General features: G+C 40.8%; 1 protein-coding gene across 2 annotated transcripts in view; it reads right to left on the bottom strand.

The window, feature by feature from the left end:
• LOC102782851 (cadherin-20-like) overlaps positions 1-18,840 on the bottom strand; it is a 115,771-nt gene that overhangs the window by 20,461 nt on the left and 76,470 nt on the right. For both annotated transcript variants that reach the window (XM_087846315.1, XM_006799199.3), the window contains 6 exons: positions 15,328-15,631; positions 8,737-9,031; positions 8,315-8,434; positions 2,824-2,991; positions 1,221-1,408; positions 551-804 (listed from right to left, as the gene is read on the bottom strand). In XM_087846315.1, coding sequence (XP_087702441.1) covers positions 551-804; positions 1,221-1,408; positions 2,824-2,991; positions 8,315-8,434; positions 8,737-9,031; positions 15,328-15,546 — 1,244 coding nt within the window. In that variant the 5' untranslated portion in view covers positions 15,547-15,631. The remainder of the gene's footprint in view (positions 1-550; positions 805-1,220; positions 1,409-2,823; positions 2,992-8,314; positions 8,435-8,736; positions 9,032-15,327; positions 15,632-18,840) is intronic.

Genomic DNA, 18,840 nt, shown 5'->3' with positions numbered 1-18,840 from the left:
CTAAGCTTGTGCCATATACAGACTTCTCTAGCCACCATTTAGTCCCTGTGTCTCTGAACATGTTGGGTTGATGCCTTCATCAGGCTCAACCAGTGACCTTTGCACCCACTGAAGGCTACACTTATCCAAGAATGGAGAAAAAATCCTCAGATACAGATTGTGCAGTCCATGTTTAGACAGTGACTGCTAGCATCACATCCAGATAAGGCCACACCTTATATCAAGCATCTTGTATCTACATATATTACAGTGTTGGTGCATAAAATCTGAAGCCAGTAGAAACAACAAAGAGGACTTTTAGCAGACTGTTTCCGCCACACATCTGCACAGAAATCCTGCTAAATCAAACCATACGAAGCACATAACTGGAGCATTAACACAAAAAATAGAAACTTTGCCTTTGATTTTTTTTTTTTGTCGTATCAAGGGTATTTATTGACTTATTTAAATGCTTAAAATGTAGACGAAACTCTTGCACAGTAAGCATGTTTGCAGTAAAACTGCAAAACTACTGAAGCACATAAAGGAGTGGTTTATTTGTCATCCTCACCTCACAGTGTTGTTGGCAGCATCCGGATCCCTCGCTGACACGGTCTTCACCATAGTCCCGATCTCTGCGTCCTCTGGCAGCTCGACGTAGTACGCCGGCGAGTCGAACAGCGGGGGCTCGTCCACGTCCTCTATGCTCACATGCACGATGGTGACGTCCTTGAAGGGCCCGCGGTGGCGAAAGACCGGATCCAAGTGGGTGTTGGCTCCCTCCACCTTTAGAGTGTAGCTTGGCTTGATCTCAAAGTTTAGCGGCTGATGGGGTAACACGCAAAAAAGATTTTAAACTTTTAAGAATGATCTCTGGGGTTAAGAGGTTGATTGAGATTAAAAGGTTAAACTGCTGGTATTTCATGGTAAAATCAGCGAACGCTGGGCCTATCTGCAGGAACTGTCCAGCTCAAAATGAAAAATAAATATTAAGTATTTATTTCAGTGCTGAATTGACTGAAGAGATGCTGCAAAAAGAATGTGATCTTTCCCTCACTCAAGGTGAAATTAAACTGAGAGATTCCTGGAGGGACTTTTGAGTGTAGACAAAGAAGCTTTTCAGCCTTTTGTAAATGATAAAAAATGGACTGTTTCTTTTTAAAAAAAGAAAAAGAAATCGGATAGTTAATATCTATATCATAATATCATCTTTATCTCTATCACAGATCTTTAGTCTGTACCTTTTTCACTGTGATGACGCCAAAGAGGTTTGTAGGGTCGGTGCTGATGTCAAAGGTGTCCCTTCCATCCCCATCGATGATGCTGTACTTCATCTCAGCATTGACCCCAATGTCCCTGTCCTTCGCCCAGATGCGTCCCACCACCGACCCCACAGGAGCCGACTCGGGAATGCTCATCTGGTAAAGCCCTGAAGACACAGATTAACATGAGTGTAATCAAACTGGTTCACTTTTCAGTCCTCTAGAGGGAGCCAAACCTCTTCGGCTCCTCTTGTCTCCAAACCACATCTCAAGCCGGATAAAATAAATGGCTCCATAAACGCCTCACAATTGGGTTATCTACTGTCTCATGGGTCGGCTTGAATTTCATCTACCGTTTAACCTCAAAGAAGAGGTGACAGCTGCCCAATTTGTGGAGCTCCCCGCAGCCTTAAAGCGAAACGCTTGCACATTGTGTTTGTCGGAGGGGAATCCCTGAAGCTCTTCACAACCGATCAAAGTTCCATCGGAGTGATGGCGTTAATTGGTTTGGGGACTGGTGATGGAGGAGGAAGTGGGCGCTGGGTGTTTTCTTTGTCTAACAGCGAAGCCACCGGTCGGCCAAGCCGAGATGACCGCAGACAGCTAGACAAACCCCTGACCTAATGAGAGAAGTAGAAATTGGTATATTGAAAGAGACAGCATGGGGCGTCTGGTGGCTGGGAAGAAGGAGAAGAGGGAGGGAGGGAGGAGGCCAGAGGGTAAATGACTGGGGATTGGTGGCTAGAAGTGGACAGAGGGGCTAATGGCTTGGGTTCTCCAGAGAAATGAAGTGGATAGATGTAGAGATGAGTAGTTTTGCACAGTTCTTATTGGGGGCAGTTTTAAAAATACACAAAGCACACCACGAGTGAGGTGTCAACCCTGAAACTAAACAGTGATCTCAGGGTCATTTCAGGGCTCTGAGTTTGGGTTCCTGGCCTGTCTCAGCTGCAGCACGCTCAGGCTGTACTACGATGCACAACGCAGAGTTCAGTGTAAAGTCAACACCATTTTAAGGCCAAAAACACCAATTGGCTCAAAATCGAGACTTAATTCTTCTTCTTACCAAAAATAATAAAAGAGTATCAGTACTATGCTGAACCATAAAAATATACAAAACTGCATGATAAGGTCGACATCTGAGCTTTCTCCAGAGACTCCAAAACTTAACTTTGAAAAGAGGACTTCTTATGAAGATTAAAAAAGTGTTTACTGCAGTAGAAGTTAAATGGTTGTTTGTTTTTCCTTTTAGTTCAGTCATTTGTCTGACAAAAATTAAGAGCTAATTTGTGGACTGCTGGTTGGACAAATCAGCTCACTGGAAGAATATCTTCTGACATTTAAAGTAATGCTTTGTTTCAGCCCTCATTACCTCAGGGAGTCATGGCTCAAAGCTGCACAGTTTGTATATACTCAGAGGCTTTTTCTTTTGCTTTTCGAAGTTTTCCTGCAGTATATCACATGCTGCTGTTTCATAGCTGCTGAGACAAAGTACATGTTGCTCCTCCTCGAGAAAAGGCTGATATGGGTTCAGGTAGAATATCGATAAAACTAAGAAAAACATCTGCAGAGGGTTGCTTACTTTGATCAAACATGGGCGGGTTGTCGTTGATGTCGCTGAGCGTGATGTTGACAGTAGTGGTGCCGGCTAGCCCCCCCAGCTGCCCGCCCATGTCCTTGGCCTGGATGACCACAGTGTAGTTTTCTCTGGTCTCACGGTCCATGTCTGCCAGGGACACACGGACCACGCCTAAAAACAGCGAGGCAAATTAAAGGTCAGTTGACACAGACTGAGGTGAAACAGCCAAAGGATGGTGTCCTGAAATGAACGTAAAACCTTGATGATCAACTTTGCTGTTCTACTTTTGACAACCAGCACAGTCTTGTGGCTTTTTATTAAAAAAAATAATAATGAAACCTGTTTCTGGATACCAATTTTCATCTACCTGGTCTCATTTTATACTGATCTCTGTCCTGTGCACACAAAAATTAATTGTTCATGAGGGATTTTTCCTGCATCTCGTTGAATCTGTGCATGAAGAATTATGCAAGTCATGAATGCAAAAAGAGTTCAAACCCATCGCTAGCAAGGTGTACCAAATAAAGTCGCCAGTAAATGTGCATTCTGCTACATCCAAAAGGTGATCTGCTGGTGCCTGGGGGGCTCGAGAGGAGTCCAGTGTCATCCTAATCCACATGTATGCATGAATCATCCTCGCACCACACACCGCAACTAATTAGTTTCTCTAATTTAGAGTCCCCCACCCGAACACACATTACTGTTATTTCTCATTTGGATATCCAATATGTTAGTATGATATGATGTTATGGCAACTGTAGCAGAATGACAGTCTAGTTAGTTTATGCCTGATGAAAAATGAAAAACGTTTTTTTAGAAATCATAATTAATATTTTCCTCATTAATGATGCGTCTCACAAACCATCCTCTGTTTTTCAGGATGTTAATTTTTATGCAGATTAACCACTGTGCCCGCGGACATACGTGCAATCTGTGCATCATTACTGTGGATGCCACTTAAGCCCAATAATCTCATTGTCATGTTAATGAAACCAGGTTCAAATTACTTTTTTGGCTTTGTGACATGGTGCATTATCATGCTGAGAGCAGTCATTAGGAGATTGAAAACCAATGCGAATGACCAGCAACGGTATTCAGGTATTCAGATAATAATGAATCAAAATCTACGGGCAAATGTCCCAGACCACAAAGAGTCAATCAACACCCAAGCTGGGAAATATGAAAGCCAATCATCTTGTTGCACTGAGGCATGCACAGAGCAGAGGTTTGAGACTATTTTAATTGTGCAGCAGCAGACACATCTACTTGTTAATGTGGTAGAAATGTTGATAAGCATTCTTTTTGCTTTGCTGTTGTAGCCATAGCATGACTTTAGATTGTATTTGTCCAGAGCTTTTGTGGGACAAGCAGAGACACTGACCAAGTTAGCACAGATGTGCAAAAAGCTGCAAAATAGCCTGATATGAAAACATGTTTCTGGCCTCTACGGATAGTTTCTCTACAAAGGGCACATTGTTTTAAATCATCCACCTGGATGAGTTAGGGGTCTGGCACAAGCAGATGAATGCACAGGTATTTGCCATAGACAGTACATAAGATGTAGCCAAATTAAAAATTGGTCATCCAAAGGTCCAGAAAGGACTGTTATCCTGGTGATGCTCACTCGTTCACTTGCTTATTGATTTTGATTTATTTATAGCGTTACTTCACCAACCAGTGAGACGCATCATGTTCCTATGTTCCTGTTTATTCTGTCTTTGGTAGTTGGTAGACTTCACCTCTGCTAATGGGAGTCAATGAACTGGACCTCTGAATTGAATTGAATTACCTGACAAATAATATGAGCTGCTGCTAAAAACAGCCTGCCCAAGAAGCTTTTGTTTCAGTTTGGGTGAGAAGATCTAGATAATTAGCACTAATTAGCAGGTATAGGTGTTGCACTCATACAATTTGCCAATTTCTCATCCAAGAGGTTTCTTCAGTTTTAACAGCTGATGGGATTCTCAGCCAGTTAAACCCTAGTGGAGTTGTCACCTTGGAAGTAGACCTGAGGTTTGACTTACGCTGTTATCGTGAGAGTTATTAGGGTCAGATGCATCTAGATGTGAGTGGGAGTTGAAACAGATGGGATCTCAAAATATATCTGTAGGCGACTGATCGATGACATCATTTTCAAGGACCTAAAAGAGTTGCCTTCAACCCAAGCACCTAAGACCACCATGACTTTGGAAAAAAAACAACAACAATGTGGTGGTGGTCATGAAGATGTAATAATGTCCTTTTTAGATTCTATTTTGAGTCAAAAGAATCAAACTTTGTGGCTTCATATTTAGTGGACTTCAAAATAATTTTGCAGTACCCGACTTAACGTGAGTTGCTTCTAGAACTACCTTGAAAAGGTCAACTGTGGTACTGAAAACATCATCTCTGACCATAGATTTGAGCCTGCTATCTCCAGCTTTAGGACAAAAAGGAGACTAATTAGACCAAGATACATTTTTGTCCAGTTTTAGTGAGTCTGTGACCTCTGCTGCCTCAGTCAGACTCAATGTGGTCCTTTGCTGTTGTAGCCTGTCCACCTCTGACTCAAATGCTTTCTTTCTCAGCACGGACGTGAAGATTGGTTATCTATGCTACTGTCTGCCAGCTCCAACCGGTCTGACGTCTGACCTCTCACCTAACTGAACTCGAGAAGCAGCTGTGGTGGAAATCTCACAATATCAGCAGTTGGAGAAGTGATCTAAGACCACATCTCCTGATTCTGATGTTTTATGTTTAGATTAAGTAAGCATTCGGACTTATATCTGCAGATTTTAATGTTTTGCTCTGCAAACACATGATTGCGTGATCAGATGAGCACATAATTACACAGATGCACAGGTGTTCCTAATGAAGTTTTCACTCAGTTTCCTAATCAAGAAGTGGAAATAATCACATTTACTTTAGTTCAAACTGAAAATGAGAGCAAAGTAAAGTAAGAAATTGTTGCTTCTAGAGGATTAAATAATAAAATAATATTTTTTTGCATAGCTGCACAGTTAAGCTTAGCTTACAGCCTAATTTCTCTGAATCGCATTTGCGTGCTTTTTTAAATTGCTTTTATTTTAAATCTGCAGCACAATTCATGCAAGGTAAAAGTTTTGTGCTACAGAATCAGAAAAGGAGTTCAAGTTGCGGGCAGCTCCAAGGCTGTCTGTGTTTAAGTTGTACATTGTGGCAGCACCAATAAAAGCTGTGCCTATAGTCGAGGCAGCGAGGCTGATTGATGGCTGCAGAGCCGACCTACAGCAGTCTGACTGGCTGTTGATGGGCAGTGCACCCTCAGCGGTTTGGCAACAGATTCTGTGCTGACAAAGAAACGGGACAGCTGTGTTAAACACTGGCCAGAGGTACTAATGGATTTTTGGACATGGTAGTAAATCCTTTAACCACATCCTAGAAAGCTACAGGTTTAAAGAAATCTTCCTCTTTTACAAGTTATGTTTACCTTATTTTTATATGCTGTTATTTTGTAAAACGCGCTGGCCAACCAATAATCTTTATTCTTCTTCTTTCAAAAGATACCTGGCTGCAGTAATTTGATCTAATTCAGACCCAAGAGTATTAGAGAGGTCTCTCACTCTTCTGGGTTGATAATTTAGTTCATCCCAAAGCTGTTAGATGGTGAAAGTCAGAGCTTTGTCTGGACAAGTCCAGTTTTTTTCCACACCATGCTGTACGCTGGCTTCACGCACTGAAGCACTGTCATGTTGAAACAGGAAAATGATAAATACACAAAGGTGGAAGTGCACTACCAAAAATGTCTCCACTTTTTTAAACACCCTCAGTGTGTAAATATTCCTGTCTCCCTTTTTGGGATCGTCTGTTGTCATCCTGAGGTCCCTGGTTAGTCTCCATGTTGCTGTACTCTGTTTCTTATCTGCAGTTAGTATTCATGCATTATTCTTCCTGTCTTTTTGGGGGCAGCTGTGGCTGGTTGGATGGTTGGATACTTGGCTCCTCCCATCAATGGTCTGAAGCACCATTGAGTAAGATGCTGAACCAGCTAGTTACCCCAGTGCTTCATGTGTGTAATGTTATATCTAGATAAAAACACTGTATGAATGTATGTGTGACACTAGGAGTGTTAAAATGGTGTAGTTAATGCATACTTGACAACATTTAATTAGTTAACTGGATGCAACATAATGGAATATTAGTTGGTAAAAGGCACTAACATCACTAAAAAAGACACAAAATCTAGTTCAGTGACTCAAATTAGAGAAAGTGATGACTAATAGAAAGCTAGCAGGCAGCTGTGGCTTCCAGCTGCAAGTCAAGGTCGCCACAGCAATAATAGAAAACTTAAAGCCTGAAAAAACCCAGGTGGTTAGGTTGCAGTTTTAAATCAAGGCGACAGCACAATTATCCTAAATATACAGACAGGTTGTAGCAAGCTGTAAACGTATTTATTTCTGCTATAAAGCCAGACATTTTAATGTGAGAGTCTCGGGGAAGTGACTCCGTTTTTGCCCGTGAACCAAAAACTGCTTCTTTTTTTTTTTTTAAATCTTCGCTGCAACCAAAGGGAGTACGCCACACATAAGTTTGGGGCCCTGACTTTTGTCAAATGTAGTAGCCTATATCATTTAACTTTAAGTACAGGGTGCAACACTCCCCTTTATTATCTAATGTATACTAATAATTATTTTTAATTACTTCTGGTACTGATTGAAATGAAGAAGGTCAAGCTGTGTGCTCAGAAGCATTTGCAAGAAATACTTAATACAAAGCCAAGTGTGCTGTTTGTTTCTTGATCCAGTCTTTATGCTAAGCTAGGCTCACAGGATGTGGGTTAAAGCAGGTTTCTCAAAAACTTCAAATAGTCCTTTACTAATAAAATGACTTAAAAAATAAATAATTATATATTTTCTGTCACCATTGATGGATTTATCATCTCAGAAGAAAATACTTGTTGATTTTCAAAATATAAGCCGGTAACTGGGACTCAACTGCTGCTTGGAAAGAGATAAAAAAGAGAAAGCAGGTGAGAAGAAACCAGCAAGATGGTTAAAAGTACTGCAAAATACATAGTATTTAATTTTATATTTCTCCAAGCGTTTGCTCTCCATGCTATGAGGCGCCGTCTGTCTTCTTCTGTCCTCATTTTCAACAGAAAAGTCACACTTTGAGCTCTTTTTTTGTCGGGTGCCAGGATTTAGAGACGTGGCAAGTTGCGTCGCGTTTCAGACAAGTGTTCGGTAGTCTCATAGCAACAACAGGAACCATGCTGAGCTTCCTAAATTCAAAGTCGGTTTGGTATACACAGGGGTGTGGACTGCTAAAATCAGACGAAATCAGTGTGATATAGTGTTAAAAAAGAGGTGGTAGGTGCCTGGTAATAAATCTTAAGGAAGTTTGTGGACTTTATCAGGTCATCTGACATCATTCCGAGTAATTACAAATTCATATGAAGCTCATAAAATAGTTAGTAGCTGGTGAAACTTGAAATTTCCAGCTTCTGCATGCAATGAGTGGTTTTGCAGCTTCGTACCAGTCTTGGCATCTACAGAGAAATAAGGCTGGCCCTCCAGGATGCTGTAGACCACACGTGCGCTGTTGCCATATGTGGGGTCGTCAGCATCTGTAGCGGTCAGCTGGATCACAGATGTTCCTGGAAGCAGAGGTTAGGGGGAGATGATGCAGTTATAAATAGGAAGCATCCTTTTAGGTGGAGATTTCTCCATCTGTAGACACGAACTAACTGTGCTTATTTACTTTAAAAGTATCTTTATGAATTGTGAATGAAGCAGATGGAAACGAGGCTGTAAGAACAAGCAACTGCGTCAACTCTGAAGGGCTTTTATGCACTTTGTTATTGTTCGCCATGGCTGCAAACATGGACAAACATGCACAGAGAACATTTTAGTTTCTGTCTCCTACCATGCGCACGCCTTTCCTTTTCCTTCTGCTTACCTATTTTGGACATCTCAGGCACAGTCGCCTGGTATGGGCCATCTAGAAATCTCGGCTCGTTGTCGTTGATGTCCTGGATCTTGACGATGAACTCGGACTCGGGCTCTAGGGGCCTGTCCGTGAGGCGGTTGCGGGCCTGTGCACGGAGTATGTACAGGGCCTTGACCTCTCGGTCCAGCCTCTGGATTGCGTGGATGTCCCCCGTGCTGTCATCGATGGTGAAAGTGGTGCCCGCCCCTTCCCCCGTGAGGATGTACTTAATGGAGCCATCACCTTTGTCCATGTCTGAGTGGAGCTGTGAGGTTCAGAGTTGTTAGTTAAAAGTGAAATTCTCATGACCAGCATGAAAGACCAGTCATAAGTTGACAGTACAACAGACAAATGGTGCAGTCCAAAAGTATTAGAGCATTGACATGTTTTGGGAATGATAATTAGGTCGTATCTTCCAATTTTAGAAAAATGCAGCAGCACAGCGATCCTAAGCATACAGAAATGACAAACAAACAGCTTTACTGGGACAAATGAAGCAACGTCCAAGTCAACCTCATGATCTCAGTCCAACTAGACATGTGTTGTAGTTGCTGCAGAAAAAAAAACACACACCCAGAAATGAGGATACACAAGAAAAGAGGCTGTAGTACATGCCTGGAACAACGTGGCTCCCTATTTAGGAAATTAGTCAAGTTATCAAAGAACAGTAAAGTATGTGATGAAAATTTGCTATTTCACATTTTTGCAACCTGACTGTTAGGAGTAGGGATGGGTATCGTTTAGGTTTTATCCGATACTGGTGCCGAACCGGTACTTTTGAAACGGTGCCGGTGCTCAAACCGGTGCTTAAAGAATGGAAAACACAAAATTGGTCCAAAAACCTCTCATGTTTAACTGTTTTTTTGTAAAAAGATAACAATGTTAGCCTTTTCTGCAGCTATAGGGCATATATGGTATCACTCTGGGCTGGAAGCAGTGCTTAAACAATGGAAAAAACACAAACTTTGTCCAAAAACCTCTCATGTTTAACTGTTTTCCACTTTTTCTTTGGTCATTTTAGCCTTTTTGGCCAGGGGGAAGGGAGTATCTGCCATCAAACAAGAAGACAGCCGCATGTAGCTATGATGATGTTTGCTAGTTCACCTTACATGCATTAATGTAATAACGTGGTTAGCCTACTCAACGTAAATTACACACGAACAACATTAAGCTACTCACGCAGAGAAGAACGGCTGCTGCTGCCATCATCATCCTCATCATTTCTGCTACACTGGCAAGGCTAGGGGCCAGGACTCTCCTCTTCGGTCCGATAACAGGCACCACATCCGCAGTAGATGCGCTAGGTGTGAGGTCTCGCAGCAAGCTATCAAATACGGCGCATTTCTCGGCTTTAAAAAAAAACGCTATGCGTCGCCAGGTGTTTCATCGGATTTGAGGAGTTACCTCCTTTGACAGTATCACAGTATCAGCTTAAAGCACTTGTTGCAGGCTGCTGAGTTTGCATCTTTTGCTGTAAAGTACAGCCAGACTTTTGACCGCTTCGCCTTTGGCGTTTTTAATCTGTAGCTCTGCTCTAAAAGAACGTACGTACCTGGACCCGCCTACTATCCTCGGAAACGTAAAATGATTGGCTAGAATCTAAAGCGTATCATTCCATACCAGTTGGTGGCGGTAATGCACCTTTCAGTTGTTTGCCAACCGCCAATACCAATGTAAGGAAGAAGAAAGTGTATCACAGCTCAGGAAAAAAAGCACCGAAATAAAGCACCGAAATGTGCGCTGCTTTTCGGTCTGGTTACTACCGTTTATGTCAGAACCGGTGCCATCATGGCACCGGATACCGGTACCCATCCCTACTTGGGAGTGTAAGAGTAGCCATGATTCAGTGTGCACAACAGAGTTACAGGGTAACTTTCTTAAAGTAGACTTGTTGTGCTCCTTTCCAGCTCCATATTTTTATTTTGGGCTTTTTATTAGAAGGGCTCTATCAGGGGCTTCGGATTCTCTGTCTGAAACAAGCCATTTAAGCCCCTCCCCCTGTAACCAGCTTTAGTCTTATTGACTGGCCCTAACAAAGAGACGGTTTGAATAGCAAGTAGGTTGAGTAGGTTTAAAAAAATCAATGCATACGCTAGCATTGTTGACAATGGTTAAGGTGATGCTTCATGGATATTGTCAAATTTGGGTAAGTAATTTGTTATCTAAAATCTGCTGCAGCCCACTCAAACCTTTGATTCAAGAGAACAAGATGAATTAAAGTATCTTTGCCTTTGTCAGGGATTCGTTTTGATCTTCTGATGATTTGCTTGTTGAAGATGATTCTTCATTAACAGCTTTCATTTGACCACCTGCTCCGTTTTACTCCCTCTTCTCTCGTCAGTAATGGAATATAAGATACGCTCTGAATCAAAAGTAGGTCAAATAAAATCAGAAGAACATAATTCAAGTGATGTCGCTTTATCAGGGTTTTTTTTCATCTTTTTTCAGCCCCAGAGGTTACTCCACGGTTTCAGCCAGGGGTGTCAAACCTAAGACCCGAGTGGGGCCAGAACGTCTCACTGGCAAAGACCTCACGTTGCTCGTCGTACTGCATCAAAGTACTTTGGTTGTAGTTAAATTGCTTATTATTGTTCGTATTACATTAAATAACAGAAAATTTCCCTTTTTTGTTGTTTGTTTGTTTTTTACAGTAAAATCACAGTAAAAGAAAAACAAAGAAGAAAACAAATAAACATATAAATTCAGCACTTTTTTGCAAATTAACATCTACATGTCCTGTAATTTATTTGTGTTGACAATGTTTTTTGAGTGCGAGCATGTCGAGCTGTGCTGGTGGGTTTGCGCTGCACTACAATTTGTAGTTAAACTTCTTTTCACTGAATGTTTTCTGCGATATGTAGGATATGTACCAATAAAGTTCCCAGTCTGGCCCACTTCAGATCAGTGGGTATGTGATGATTCTGACACCTGGATCTAAGCTTTTCCTGATGTAATTTGATGTAATGTGATTAGCAATTAACTAATTTTGACCTCACCAGGGGCTCATTGTTGATGGTTTTTACTTTGTAGTCTAAATAATCTGGAAAAATATGAAATGTCCTCGTGATAAATTAATGCATTACTGTCAAACTGATTTGAGTCCCCCAAAATTGTAAAATGCTTGACCTCCAGGGATGGTGTGTGCTTATGTGTTGTTCCTAATATTGTTGCTGGGAGTAGACATGTAATCACAGCTTACAGCCTGAGACCCTGCAGTGCAATCAGAAGCCTTTTGTGGCCTCTAAGAGCAAATGTCATCCTGTTGATCTGCAATCAGACTTTACTTTGTACTTAAAGGGCCTCTGCGTATGATGAGTGCTTGCTGCCATCACACTAGCGGAGTGAAATTAAATGCCCCCAGTCTGTCTCATATATAATCAACAGGTGTGCAGCCAGGCCACAACACAGCACTAAATCTGTAAACACTCCTTTCAAGTCCTTTTTTCTCATCTGGGGCCGAGCCGAGGTGGTTGAACTGCTAAAAGTTTTGCTATTTGTTATGCCAGTGATAATGCACTAGTAGTTTTTACAATATCTTTCATTGCCGAGAAGCAGACAATACAGCTTTTCCTATCACTGCCGACAACATGCCCACCTGCACGCTCTCCTGCAAAGCCCAGCTCAGCTCAGAATAGATTTTCTAATCAGCACCTCATTGTGGACTTTAGCCCTGTGTCTGGTAGTGATATATCACAGGCTCAGCTTTCCTCTGCTTATCCACCTTCTCCGGCTCCAGTGCCTCCTTTCCTTCAAAGCCTTTGAAAGTAGCGAGTTTGACACTCGGGCTATCAATTACCTGCTCCTTCTCAGCTTTGCCCCAAACCTCCAAACCTCCAATAACCCAGCGGCTCTGAATACAAAGTTCCTCAGCAGAGGTAGGGAGAACTGAGGGGAAGCAAACTAAGGACGGAGGCTGCAATACATCTTCTGCTTTGTCCCGGACTTGAGTGGCCCTTTGGGTTGTAGCTCGGCCTGTTAGAATCACTTTATCCATTCAGTGTGCAAAAATTAGAGATGAGAAGAAACACGAGATAAATGGAAGCAAAGAAGAGGTACGGAAAATTTTCACGCCATATTTAAGTGGAAGTAATATTTTTCCTGCAGATCTCTCTGTCTGCATAAGCACATGGCTTTTAGGAATCTGACATTTTCCTCAGTATTCCCAAGCGGTGGTAGTGAAATTATTCCAGAAGACTAATTAAAGCAGGTTTGCATCACTCCCAAAGGGTGATTTCTGAGGATGAGCAGTTAATACTGCAGTGCTTTAAAAGCTGATGAGGGATATTGAGGGAGTGGTAGTTCTGGAATCAGGGCTTTATACTTTTAGCTATTCAGGAATATCTAAAAGTAGAAATTAAAGTATAAAAGTAATAAATAAATAATAATAATAATAAAAATAATAAAAATAAAAAATAATAATAATAGTAATAATAGTAAATAAAGTATAAAGTAGAATTGGGCTGAAAGATCTGTCGCTTTATCACCTATTCAGGTTGTAAATTGTGTTTTTAAAAAGTAACTAAGTAACTAAGTAATTAATTACTTTTGAAAATAAGTAATCAGTACAGTAACAGGATTACTTTTGGGGGGAAGTAATCAGTAATTAGTTACTGATTACTTTTTTCAAGTAACTTGACCAACACTGATTACAGGTAATAAAAAGAAACCCAAACAGGTTCATGCACGGAAGTATGTAAATTTAAACAGTTTGAGAAGGATTTTAAGTATTAATTATTACTTTTCTGTGTATAACTATTCAAAAAAAAATCAGGCAAAGTCAGGCATTATGTACCTGTTGGGCATCACAGCAGTCTAAACTAGTGTTGGGTAAGGGGTGGAAAAACATTTACTCAAATTTTCAAGATTAAAATAAAGAAATTTAGGGGGGAAAGTAGCAAATATACAGGAAACAAGCTCAAATTTATGTATTAAAACTGGAAGGGAAAAACTGGGAAAAACCTTGTAAATTTACAGGGAAAAAGTGTTTTTTGCAAGAATTTACAAGAATAAACAAACAGGTTCAATTAAGGAGTAATATACTTCACCTTAGGAAGGTTATCTTGGAGAGAAATTCAAATATTTGGACTTCGTGGATCAATAAATCATCATTACTTTAATCTAAAAAAACAGATCATTTTTGTCCCAGTTCAGCTCGTCCTGCAGATACAGGTGTGTTGTGCAGGAAACTGAAAATGTAGGATCATTCTAAAGAAAACAAGGTGTCAAAAAACTGTATTTATTGTTCAAACTCAAACTGGCTTATCATTTAAAGCATCTTAACAGCTTTGTGTTAGCGACTTAGCTCGGCTGCCCATTCAGTTATAATAAAATCTTGAAGTTAGCGTGCAACAGGAGGAGATTAATTTGTTACTTTGGTTGTCATTTAACCATCGATGGAGATCAGATTTGCCTCTTGATAAGCATTTTCTTGGTGTTTTGAAACCAGCTGTGATGAGTGAGTGATTCATCAATCACAAGTCATTAGCCAATCAGCGTTCTCAGAAAGACCAAAACTTCTACAATTGAGTTAATATTTTACTCAGAATGACCCAAACCTGGTGGTTGAGTTCAGAAAAAAGAAAGACTTCAATAAGCACTGGCTTCACATCCATCTTTCATGGTGTCTGTGGTGTTAGCTGCATTGATAATACGTATTTGTTGCTTGCAAATTGGTTAAAATTGGCTTCACAGTAAGAGAAAATAGAGGGCATGAGCAATTTTGTTTAAATTTAGATACATTATTACTTCTGTATTTGTTAAAACTAAAAGAAAACATGTGCTCCTGCAGACAATTTCTATACTGCAAGAGTAATACTCAGTGAAAAGGCTCCTAAATCGGCTCAGATTCTTGCAGGCACTTGACACTAAATTATTTTTTTGCTTTCTTTCTTTCCAGAGAAATCTTTTTTAGTGATATAATGGCATTTTTTTTAAAGTTTGAGCTTGCAGAAATGATCCTTTTCTCTGCAGATGATGACTAGAATTACAACTATTGATCAAATGTTCAATTCACTTTAGCGAGCGAGCAATCAAAGTGCTCCATTGTGAGCACCTCTCCTCTGCTCTTGTGAGAGCATGTCAGCGGTGCTGCAGATGTGCCGTCCACTTCTGAGAAACGGAGACCGACTGAAGCTTCGGTTCGAGTCAATTAACTCAATCACTGCTGTCTGGCTCTGGTTCAAAGTGGACAGAAGAGAGGCTGTCTCTCATAAGAACTCAGTGCATCCAGGGATTAAATTGGAATTTCTTTTTCTTTTTTCTTCTTCTTGTGTTTATTGAAGCTTGCCTTTGCCCACCCATGATCTTTTCTTTTTGTATTCATGTGCTCAGCTCTAGCCAAGCTGCCGATGACCTCCAGCAGCAGAGCTCCCCTATAGATCTTTTAGTTTGCTCTGTTTGAAGGAGTTGGAGTTAAATTCACTTTGCAGCACCTATCAGTTCAAAGGTTACTTAGAAACCATGCTCTCTGCAAGGCTAGAAACCCGCACTCTTTGCATCTTATACCTCCACATGTACGTGCATGTTCACGTCCATAAAGTGCAACTTATAGTGAAGACTGACCTTTCCAATATAAAGTGGTTCCAGTCCAGTATACTCCTCCAGGACAAAGAACTGATTCCACACCCAGCTTCGCTTTGCCCGTTGCAGCAGTGCTGAGCTCCCTACATGTTCCTCCTCTGCCAGGGTACCCAGAAGGCTATGAGGCAGAAGGGTCAAAATGCCAAGAGCCACGGGGAGCAAGGTCCACGCAACTGCTGGAAGATGCACTCGGTCTCCCATCGTGAAACACGGAGTAGTATTTGAAAAGACTTTTCCCTTTTTCTTGACAAGTAGAGCTATTTCCTGGGTCCCGTCTTTGTGGCTGCTGGAAGAGAAAAAAGGAAGAGCACAGATGAGTCTCAGATTCTGTTAATATGTGTCATCCACAGGTCTCCCACAGTGCCACGGGATACAAGGACATTTCCATTGACTCCAGATTATTTCTCTACTACTGAGCTTTTGTAGAGTTATGAGCTGTGTATCTGTGTGAGCCTTATAACGGCTGAATGAGAGGGTTCCTCTTGTACTGGCGATGTGGAGTTGGAAAGAAATGAGGAGAATGGGTACATGTTCTTCAGATTTTTTTTGTTGCTTTGAGGCAAACCAAAATAAGTTGTGCTGTATTTTTACTCTTTAAAAGTTATAAAACAAAAAGACTGTTGATGTCACAGGTTTGTGTAACTATAACATCTCTAGTGAGGATTGCCTTAAAATGAAGATGACCTTTTGTGGTTTCTTACAAAATTCAGGAACTGAACAGACTAATGTAACTTCCAAACCACTGTTTGTCATTTCTATTTGAATGTATTATATAAAGTAGTGAGGATCAGAAGCACTGGCAGGTGCATTTTTAAATTTTAATAGTAAGGCAACCAGTACCAAGCTAGGCCAACAGCCAACCAGCTTTAACCCTTTAAGACCTACCATAGAACCAAGTCCGCCAGAGCTTATATTATATTTTTATTCAGCATTTTTGGGAGCATTTCAAGTTGCTATACATCAATACAACCATTACAGCCTAAATTTTAATAATATGTATGCATTAAGTGCATAGTAATTACATAAATCGCAAAAAAGTGCAATAAACTACAAAAAAATTAAAAATCGTTTTTGTCTTTTTAACATTTCTAGTTAGAGAAATTTAAGAGGCTTATCCCTCAAAACTGTAAATACAAAAAAGTTACACAAAATAGTTTCCCACCACAGGAAATTTATTTTGAGTGTCTTCATAGTTTTGAAATACACCAATTTTTATATACTGCAGGAAAAGAAAAGAAATATTATAATGCAAATTTGCAAAAAAGCAGCATATGCATCAAAATAAACTATTTCCAGCAGTGCAATATGAGTCCTAAGCATCCCAGAAACGACAGAGAAAGTCATAAAGTCAAACATAACTTTTAAAAACACTAGTATAAGCTCATGAGGCCTTGATGGTAAAAAACTACATTTCCGCAAAATGACGTCACTTCCGGTTTCGGGCAGGTCATGGCGGACATGCGATAGTTCGTGCTGATGGAGTAGGAAGTGTTACGAACAGCTGATCGGATCGGCAAAGCGTGTTTCTGGAATATTGTGTTTTTGTTGCTGCAAGTGCTTTTTATGCAGTTTTTGCAAAGCTGTATGTGGAAGGAAACTGTGACCGAGGACAAGCTGATGGCATAAGATGTAAGTACAACTCCTCTGGTTTCATATGCAAAAAAAATTATTGTGCTAGCTCATGTGGTTGCAGTGCTACCGGGATTTAAAAATAGTTATGCAAAACGGAGCTTGCTGCTCTGACCGGTTTTAAAGATGAAGTCACTAAAACTGTAGTTCCTCTTATGGCCACTTGAGGCTGGCAGCAAAAATTAGTCAGTCTAATTTATCAGCTTCCTCCGCAAAGCAAACTCCATAAACTTTGTGAGAAAGGACTAATTAAACACTAGAATTTCATTCATTTCAGTTAATGCACAGACCTCTTGGATGGTCTGCACGACACAGCAAGCCGCAATATTAGTCACATAAAATGGTCAAAAAGGCACCAACAGCACAAACACAGTGGAGAGGTCCAGTACAATATTAGTGGATGAGCCCAAGCAGATGCCAGGATTCCTGTCAGTAACAGCAGCTACACTCATGCAGGTGGATGAGTGACAAAAAGTTTCACTCTACTCATGCTATTCAGAAGTTTAGTTTACTTTGCAGTTGGGCAAACTTTTAGAGCCTGCCTCAGGTGGCCACTAGAACTGCAGTTTCTGTCGCTGGCTTCATTTTCCACTTCGTTGTTATTGTAATTATTGAACAAAGACTACTGCTTTCTATCGGCTAACTTAATCTGTGCTTCAATTAATACTGATTAGCACTCTTAGCTACACAGCATCCAACTAAGGAAAAGGACTCAGGAACTGCACGGTTAATCCATTTATCTGTCCAGTTCTTTATTTTTGTTTCTTAGCAGCAATTAGTAGGTATCTGTGTTTGTGTGATACAGTAGCTGTAGCGCTCCACCCTCTCTTACAAACAAGGTTATTTTTAGCTACAAAAACCCAAGATGGAGTCACCTAAAAAGCTAATTTGTTGCTAATGGTGGCTAATAGACTATGTGCACGTTAGCATATGCTACTTCCGGGACGGTGCGGAAACTCCTGTGGGGAGCTTTGTTTCCGGTGTCCTATTCGCGCCTTGTTTACGGTCCAAAACAAGTTAAGCAAATGAATGAATCAAGCGGCGATTTACATTTCTATAGATGTCTTGGCCATTTACCCAATATATCTGTAAATGATGTTCATCGACTTGTCGACATTTTTCCCCGCGCCTCAGAGCAAAAGAGAAAAGGGATTCAAATGTTATATTTCTCAGCTGTCCCTCGTTTATCGCGGGTGTTATGTTCTAAAAATAACCAGCAATAGGTGAAATCAAGTAGCCAATTTTATTTTTTGACGGTGCAAAACGTTTCGTGGACATTGTGGACATACAGCACTGCACTTCAGAGTCACACTGCTAGCGATTGATGCAGCGATTCTGTACTGTACAGGAGAGACGTCACGGAGGAGATCGTCTGCAGCGATCAGGACGCAGGACACAATGTGACGTAAAAAGCATGCAAACTTGCACTAAAAAATCCACGAAACAGCGAGGTGAAAGGTGAACCACGTTATAACGAGGAACCGCTGTAATTTTGAAGGTAAGTCACAACATACCCTTCCTACATACTAATATATAGAAACCCTTACCAGCAATCATTCATTTTTTGTGTGGGCGTGGGTGTGTACTTGACTAGCTGATCTCGACATAACGGGGGAAACATCTGGTTTGACTATTGTTCACCTGTAGTTTGAATGCTGAACATTTGCCTGTTTAAATCATAAGACCAGTCACTATACAGAGATGTGCTTCTGAATGTGGACGATGTGTCTTCTGCTGCAGTTCTGCTTGTGTTGAGTGATGTAAACAACTGATCGATCGAAACTCTTTAAACGTCAAAATTGATCATTAGATTTTTTATGACACAACAGTGGTGAGTGTTCCCACCTTCTCCTCTTTGTAACTTAA

This window comes from Neolamprologus brichardi, chromosome 9 (assembly GCF_056152115.1).
Source record: "Neolamprologus brichardi isolate AB-2024 chromosome 9, ASM5615211v1, whole genome shotgun sequence".
Taxonomy (NCBI): Eukaryota; Metazoa; Chordata; class Actinopteri; order Cichliformes; family Cichlidae; genus Neolamprologus; species Neolamprologus brichardi.
Note: the sequence above shows the minus strand (reverse complement) of the source record. Positions and strands in the feature narration are given on the sequence as shown.